The following is an 8,904-nucleotide window of genomic DNA, read 5'->3' as shown; positions in this document are numbered from 1 at the left end:
GACTCACTTAGATTTTCTACTATGAGGAACTGGGAACAGCGACTCTCATGTCTATTAGTCATATGGCTTTGAGTTTCCTGACGCCTCAAGTCCTTCTGCCTTCTGGACCACAGTGTCCTTGAACATCAAATGTCTTGAGTGAGGATAAGTGATTCATGTTCGGTTAAGTATTGCCTCCTTTCCTTCTTCTGGGGCAGACAGAAAGACCATACTTCCCAGCATCCCTTGCAGTTAGACTAGACCTTGGATGAAAGTGGCAAGCCACTCCCATGCCTTGTTCCTAGACATCGCAGTTCCTTTCCCTACTCCATTAGGTCACTCCAGCCTCTCCCCTGTCTTCCTGTAACCTCCCACCTCCTCAGTGAGAAACCTGGTCTCCCCCACCAGCCACTCACACAGTTACCTGTTCGACTTCAGTGTGTCAGGAGCCACACTGTCCACCTGTACCTCATGGGACACTTGGCTAATGGCCAACGGTACGCTGCCTCCCGCTGCATAAAAGACTATAGCTTATTTGAAGAGCTTCCTGGGGGAGACAGGTGCTTTCCCTCTGTACTGAGGTGGGAGGTTGAGTGTTGAAGACAATGTGGCTGTGTAAAAAGGGGAGCCTCCTGACCCACACCTGGCTTTCAAGCCTTCTGTGTGGAGTTACAGGGTTTCACCCCATCCTATCTTGAAGAGCGCAAACTTCATCCCACCTGTGGTAAGGACTCCCCGTATTTCTGGAGGCTGAGAGAGATGGCTCAGTAAGTAAATGAGAAACAGGGTCAAAAAAAGAACCCAGAGGCTACCCTGGCCAACCTCCAACCCCACCTGAGGTCATGTTAGTCTCGACACCCACCTTCCTGAATCAGTGTTTTGTTGAACAGTGTCTAGATGATCTTAACAATGTGTAAGAGGCTTTGGGGGTGATCCGACTCCAACAGTCCTTTGGATCTGAAGAAGTGCGCGCGTACAAGTCATCTCTCTCTGTCCCACTTGTACTTTGTTCCCTCCCTGCGACTCTTTTTCCTTTTTTTTTTTTTTTTCTTTTTGGAGCTGGGGACCGAACCCAGGGCCGTGCGCTTGGTAGGCAAGCGCTCTACCACTGAGCTAAATCCCCAACCCCACGATTCTTTTTCCTTTGGCTATTGTTTTTCCTTCTGGTATCTTGCTCAGTCCCACACAATGGAAAACTTTCTATTCTATCTCAAGGGTTTGTTTTTTTTTTTTTTTAAACCCTTAGTATCTTGGTGCGCTCAGCACAGCAGTTCGTAAACCCACGTCTCATCTGTTACAAGCCTTGACGTACATTGCTCTCATGTTTGGGAATGTTCGGATTGGTTGTGTGCGAGGGACCTCTAGGACACGGGGGGGGGGGGGGGGGGGATTCTGGGTAAACATTCTTTTCGGGGACCCTGTCCTCACTTGAAACTGTTTGACAAACTCCTTGAGCTTATGTGGAGTGGGTTATCCCTGAAAAGCTGTCAGGCAATGGGGAGAAAAGAGGTGTGAGGGCCCCATGAACCCCAACAAACGACCACTCTGTTGATGGAGGAGGAAAAGTTCAATGGGCCAAGGCTAGCTCTCTGGGGTCAGAGAGAAGAGAAATGGTGGGAGAGTCATGCCAGTTAGGAGGGGTTCTGCTGGGGGCAGGAGGTAGGTGAGTTTTTCTGGGAACTAGTGTGGGGCTTTGATCTATCGGAGGTTGGTTTGAGTTAATAGAGACTCCTTTCCGGAGCTAGGGCGGATAAGAAAGTAATGGCTTTTCCTGGCAGGCAGAAACCCCCTTTGTAAGGTTTCTGAGAAACACAAATTTTAAGTAGCAACTCTCTTTGCAGATCCGTCTAGCCTGAGTGGAGCCCAGTCTGCAACTCACAACATGGTCAGAGGCACTGCCATTTTGGGGACTGAGGGCGAGCTCACTTTAAACCTAAGAAGAGGTACTTTTGTACTGGAGTATTGTCCAGTGAGCACAGGGACCATCTTTGTGTGTGTGTGTGTGTGTGTGTGTGTGTGTGTGTGTGTGTGTGTGTGTGTGTTCCTCGGTCAAGTGTGTCATTCCTGGCTAACTTCCTAGTTCCACCAAGAGGGAAAGGCCCATCGCTGTTGCTCCGTACACTGCCACAGCTCCTCAGAACCTGCTTGGTGAAACTGAATGGATATTTTTGGCCTTGCATTTCCTTAAGACCATCTATTCAAAACTGCTTCCATCCAGCCTCCCTCACCCTCAAAAAAACTGGCTTCTGATAAAAGCCAATTGCATAGACTGGCTGAGAATATGCTCACCCCATGTGGCCGGGGTCATGCCGATTTAAACTTAACATTTGGACTTTTAGAGTAGACGTGTAGAATGGCGATCCTCTAGTCGTGTCTGGGCCATGAGTCCTGCATTCCTAACCTGTGAGTGCTCACCCTGTGGGCTGCATCTCCACCTTTCACACAGTGACCGGTGGAGGTTGAGATCCTAAGGGGTCCAGAACAGAGCAGAAAATGTGGTGTCAGGAACTCATGAAACCCGTTCCTAGCCAGGCTCCGTTTTCTTAGGACTGAGTTGGAGAGAAGGCTCAGCAGTGAAGTGTGTTTCCAGGTTTTCCAAGATAACCTGACTTTAGTTCCCAGCCCCGGTATCAGGTGGTCCTCAACTACCTAACTTCAGGGGACCTGATGTTATCTTCCAGCCCCTGTGGGCACCGGCACACATGTGCCATACACATAAATAAAAACAAAAAACAAATAAGAAAAAGACTGATGAGAGAAAGCATTGTCATAGCCACCAAAGAATACCACTTGTAGGGGCCACCCGGGGCAACAGTGTTTGGATGCCTTTAGGGTTCTGACACTCCACCTCCCACTCAGAGGGCTACTGACTTGTGGTGTGGCCTAGAACCTCCAGGAGGGATGGAGCCTTTTGTGCCTACACTCTGTAGATGCTCGGGTCCAGACACAGTGCTGCTAGAATCAGGTTGATAAGCCCAAGGGCTATGAGTTCTGAACTTGTCCTGTGTCTGATGTGTGGGTCACCCCAAAACAACACATTCTAGGCAGGAAAAGTGGTCTGGTCAGACTTGCCTTCCTGGGGCTGTTTAGAAGCCCCAAACAAGCCCAGAAGCCAATATCTCTGGAATCAGCAGGACCTTATACCAAAGAGCAAGAGGCTAGAGGACTCCTGAGAGAGACAGCCAAGTTTTCGAAGCCTCGGGCTATAAAGGGTGACTTACCGAGCTGTGAAAGGGACCAGCCCCAGACTGGGGGCATCTCCCCAGATGGTAACTCTGACATGTGGCCACTGTGAGGGGCTGAGGCAGGGTATGAACACACCACTGAAGGGCACAGGACGAAGACAGGAACTCTGTGGTCGCCTGTCCAGAGGTAATGGGGAAACCGGACAACCAGGTGGTAAGTGTATTTGTGATTTTGTTACAGATGGCCAGGGTCCCCTCTGTAGACTGTTAACCGTTTGGCTCTACCACATCAAGTCTGTCCACCTCCCTTGCCAAGGACACGTTTTATCCAGTTTTGGGGTTTTGCCAGTCTAGTGGTATATACAGTATGTCAGGATCACTTCGATTCAGGTTTTGTTTCTGGAGTCAGGGCCTCATGTGTCTCAAACTCGACCTGTTGCTACAGAATGGCCTGCAACCCTGATCCTCCTGTCTCCACCTCCCAAGGGCTGGACCACACCACCAGCCCCCCAGCCCTGGCCTTGTTCTGCTCTTAAGGACTGATTATCCACTGTTTGTATCACTGAGCCACCCTCCACAGGCTGCTTCACGTTGGATCGCTGGTTCCTGACTTACAGAAGTTCTTCACAGGTGATGGGAGTCAGACTTTAATGTGTACTCTGTAGCTAATAGCCACAGCCGGCTGCAGCTACGCCTGGTGGTGACAGTGTTGTTCAAACAGCTGTCAGTCATTAAGAAGAACCATCCTCTGGTACTGGGAAGAACAGACTGGGAACTCACCCAGTGGGGGAGGCTGGGACTGGGGAGGGAGGTAAACTAGGAATTAGCATAGACCACATAACAGTGATGTGGGAGGCCTAGGAGATACAGCAGACTCTGAAGAGACAGATGAGTGTCCTGACACCGAGAAACCCGTGGGAAAGAAGGAAGGGGAGCCTCAGGGTAGAGGGAAGAGAACTCGGGCAGATCCCCGGAGCAGAGTTAAGACAGATGCCAAGCAATCAGGTGACAGCCTCCCACCACGCTGTGTCGTGGTTTTAAGGTGACACTCTTTGATGGGAATCAGCCACTAGGCTTGGCACAATACAGACTGTTGTCGACCTGGATGAGTGTACTTTATAGAACTGGTGGAGACAGTAGTCAGCAGTACCCACGGCTGCCTGCCACTGAAGGCGTCTGATGTGAGGGGGGACAGCGTGGGCATATGTACTTCTCAGGCTATACTCCATGGTTCAGGGCCTGGGGAAGGGGAGAGAGAGGAGAGACAGGCACACATAGAGAAAGAGTCAGAGACAGAGAGGAACAGGAGACAGAGTGTGAGCTATGTTTTGTTAGAGCCAGGCTCTGCCTGGGAGGGACTGATGGACCCCAGGCTCTCTGTGGGATGATGATGGAGGGAAGGCAGGAGCACTCACCGTGGAGCAGAGGGCTGGAGGAGCTGACTGCCATCAGAGCCCAATCACCATGTTTCATGAACACAGCGGGGTAGGCGGTCCCCCTGGACCTTTCTAGGGGATTCCAAACACAGACCTGATCTGTGGCTGGCAGAGCAATTATGAAAGAAACTGCAATGGCACAAGAAATTGCTTCTCAGATTTTATTTTGATTTGGGTTCACAGCAATCCCAAGGTGCCAGAGCCCACTGTCAGTGGGCAAAGTATACTTTAGACACAGGGAAGGTGGGTACACCCCACCACTGACAGACTTAGAAGATGCATTTGGCTACAGCATGGATGATCTCTGGTGTGACATTTTCTGACGTCTCCATAAGACACTCCCCATGAGTTTCTATTTAATTTGCTTCTAAGAAACTTTGGAAATTTCAAAATAAGTGGATGGTCAAGAATAAAAAAATATGATCTTTTTTAAGCTGTGTGTATAATGTGCCTGGTAAGTTAGAGGGAAATGAGTTTTGGAAAGCAGGGTTTATGTGGTATAAAAATACTGTTCATTTACCTAAGACTGATAATAAATTTTATGGTTGAATAAAACTTACATATGTGCACAGAGACTTTCAAAGATCTGTAATTAACAGTGCATATCACTTTACAACGCATTTGGTCTGAGCATTCTGTTTTTGCCCGTTACATGTGTCTTAGACATTTTGCTGTTCTGGTAAAGGTTGAGAATCAGCCTCCCACTATCCGTCCTGGCACAGCGGATCTAGGAGGGGGGTTGGCTCTTTGTGGCTTTAAGAAGCGAGACATTGTTGTTTGGCCTAAAAGATTTCATTATGAAATAAAAATATAAGGTAAATGTTCATTTATGGCCTCTCTGACCTTAGGGACAGGAATAGTTCAGAGTTGGTCCACATTAGGTGGAGGCTTCCCTGCTGAAATCTAAAAGACTAGTAACACTTGACTGGGGCGTTCTCTCAGGTAACTAGGTGGACACTGTACATTTGGGGGTGGGACACACATGTATGACAAGATGTACTGGTCCAGACGGGTCTGCCCACTGTGTGGCTGTGAAATCTTACAAATGTCACTCCTCTGCATGTCCATGGCCCCTGTGACAAAACCCAGACAGGAGTCTCCATTCAACCCACCCACAAGGTGCTGATGCTGTCAGCACGCATCTTCCTGTGCTTAGGAATGTGCAGAACACTGTCAGCCAGGCTAACACTGGCTAACACAGGCTAACACTGGCTAACACTGGCTAACACTGGGGCTTACTCTGCATATTTTTTTGTGAGTTAAAGAAAATGAATCCCAGGAGGCAAAGACAGGTGGATCCGAAGTTTAAACCCAGCCTGGGCAAGACTCAAAACAAACAAACAAAAAAAGAGCATACAGCCAAATGCAAAACCCAAATTCACAAATGTTTTTATATAAATGAAAGGGAGTATTCATTAACTTTTTCAAAAATAAAATAATCTTTGCAACTATTTACTCATTAACTTAAACTTTACGCTTATTTTGTCAGAATGTCCCCTCTGTGACACTAACTCTCCAAAGGAGAGATCCATAGTTCATTCAGTTCTATGCCTTAAAAGTTTGATTATAAGGCCGGAGAACTGAACGAAGTTTAAAAAAAAAGCAAAAATACTCCACTCTAAACCACAGACTCCACGAAGACTTAATAATAATACTTCTGCAGTCTATTCAAAAGCCACCCGCACAACCTCGCCATGACAATCAACGCCATTCGGGTCTTATCCCCTCAGCAGTTTAAATTATTAGACATTTAACGGCCTTGAAAGATTGCACGGCACTTTTAAGTGCTATGTGATCTAAAAGTGCTTACAACTGAGTAGCCAGGGGTTAAGGTGCTTACGATATTGGCCAAAGTTTCAGGATATCTGAGGAATACAGCCGCATACGTGAGGCGGTCCCTGTAGATGAAGTGATAAGATGGATGCTGAGGTAATGAGGTAAGTCACCAACTTCTCCTTTGGAGGGACATCCACAGGAAGGGCGCCTTAAAGGGCAACAGGACCGCCTGCTCTTGCCAGATTTTACAGCTGCATTATATTAAATGGTACTTATTTTTGAAAAGTGCTTCCCCCCCCTCTCTCTGGTCTGTCTCACACATATGTCACACATACGCATACACACATACACATACACACACACACACACGTATGTACACACATGCATGTATATACACATGCACACACACACATGCAGACATGTGCACACACGTATACACACACGTATACACACGGCACAAACACGCACACACACACACACACACACACACCACCCTGTGCCCACAAACACAGCTCAACTGACCTCCTGCTTTCATCACAGTTTCCTAAATTAGATCAACATTTTCAACACAGGATGAGTGAGACTGCTCAGTGCTTTTAGCACCAGACGGAGGGAACCGAAGCAAGAGGACGGCAAGCTGAAGGCCTGCGGGGACAACACAGAGAGCAAGCCCTGTCTCCACAAAAGAACAAGAATCTACTCAAAGGGTTGGCTGTTGAGAACTCGCAGAGTTGGCGGGGGGCAGTTTGAGACTCGGGTAAAAGCGAGCTGGTTGCCATGTTCGGGGAATGAACCTTAGCTCCCGAGGAGGAAGGCCTAGTTAATTAACACTTAGGGAAGCTCAGATGGTACCAGGTCATGGCACTCTTTGTAGTGTGACACAGCCGTAAGACAGAGAAGGGTAAAGCCACCTTGCCTCTAACTGTGCATTATAACTTAATAATAAAGTATACTTCTGCCGGGTCTGTGGTTTCAAAATTAACTCATTGTAAACATCCTATATTCTTCCCTAATTGACTTTAGAGTGTGAGCTTGTATCTATGTCTGTGTCAAATTATTTATTCTACAAAAAAGCAGCACAAATACCTTTCATGTGGTTTCAGATTCACAAATCCCTTAAAAAGTACGTTAAGGCCATTTATGGAGTCAGGGTGAACCGCAGACTACCCTGGCGTAAGTCACAGGACAGATGAAGAGCTTTGGAGGGGCAGCAATGGCTGCCTGTGTTCTCCCCCCGGGTGACCCCACGGCAGCTTGTCGGTCCGTTAGTCTCCAACGTCGCCATCTCGGTCTCCGATAAGCCAGAGAAAATGGAAGCTTAAGGCCAGCAGAGCGGTCCCAAGCAGGTCGCCTAGCGCCGTCAGGTACGGGATGGAGAAACTGTCCGGGTCCTTTCCTTTCCTCCAGAAGCGATGGACCATCCAGTCAGCGATCCACAGCAGGGTGAACACCTGCAAGAGAGGGCCAGAGGTGATGTCTGCCAGTCAGCGATCCACAGCAGGGTGAACACCTGCAAGAGAGGGCCAGAGGGGATGTCTGCCTCTCCCTGCGCTTGACCGGTCCACGAGCCCGAGCTGCTTGTTTCCGGAAGGAACAGCATATGTCCAGGTCAAGAGCCACGCTCGAGGAGAGGCTGCTAATTAATGGGAAACACACGCTTTACCACAAACATCCGAGGGACTCCTGAGATGCTCAACGCGCCCCACTGTTCACGGGCAGCGCCTCCCCCTCACCTAGCCGCTGGTGGACACATCTAGCACCAGCCTCTGAAGAGCTCTCATTCCGGCTCTGACGCCTTTACCAGAAAGGGGGGTGGTTGTCCAAAGCAAAGATAAGCTCCAAGGGGCAACCATCAGACGCCTGTGGACTTCTGTCAGAGACATCGCACGCCGGGCCCTGCTGCCCCTGAGGCCGATGCTTCCTTCCTGCTTCCTGGCGTAGGCTGCCTTGCGATCATACAGAACTAATTCGGTCTGTTTCAGGTATATAGAATGCAGAGGGTATTAGAATCCTCAACTTGTGCGTTGTAGGACTAGGAATTTGGCTTGTGATCCCAGCTTGTGGGATACTGAGAAGGACTGCCGGGAGCTCAAAACCAGCCCGGCCCCTGGAGTGAGTTCAAGGCCTGCTCTCTGGTCTGTGATGAAGTCCGTCTCAGAACCAAAAGGTTTAGATTTGATTCTCGATTTGTTCTTTGGGAATGTTTCTTATGATTCTGAGTGTCTATCTCTTATTCGAAGAAACAGAATGAAACAAAAAACCACAACAGGGCCGTAAAAAACTCAAAAGTGGCAAAGCCAGCAACCTGCACCAGAGGCCCAGCCGCCGTCCTGACCCAGAGCTCCACAAGCTTTAGAGGCAGCCCCTGGAGCTGGCTGGTCGAAAAGCTAAGCCTCTGCTCCACAGAAGGCTCTCACCTTGTATCTCCTCCAAACTCAGGAAACTTACCTTAACAGTCACTGATAAACACCGCCCTAGCCGGCAGCCAAACGCCCGCCCACCGGAAGCCTTGGTCAGTGTGTGGCTCC

The 8,904-nt window shown here is 48.9% G+C and overlaps 1 protein-coding gene across 3 annotated transcripts in view; it reads right to left on the bottom strand.

Annotated features, from left to right (window-relative positions):
• Positions 1-4,747: 4,747 nt before the first annotated feature.
• Slc41a2 (solute carrier family 41 member 2) overlaps positions 4,748-8,904 on the bottom strand; it is a 107,580-nt gene continuing 103,423 nt past the window's right edge. For all 3 annotated transcript variants that reach the window (NM_001401081.1, NM_001108742.2, NM_001401082.1), the window contains 2 exon segments: positions 4,748-7,803; positions 7,863-7,886. In NM_001401081.1, the coding sequence (NP_001388010.1) occupies positions 7,642-7,803; positions 7,863-7,886 (186 nt within the window). In that variant the 3' untranslated portion in view covers positions 4,748-7,641.

The sequence above is a fragment of the Rattus norvegicus genome, chromosome 7 (assembly GCF_021556685.1).
Source record: "Rattus norvegicus strain SHRSP/BbbUtx chromosome 7, alternate assembly SHRSP_T2T, whole genome shotgun sequence".
Lineage (NCBI taxonomy): Eukaryota > Metazoa > Chordata > Mammalia > Rodentia > Muridae > Rattus > Rattus norvegicus.
Note: the sequence above shows the minus strand (reverse complement) of the source record. Positions and strands in the feature narration are given on the sequence as shown.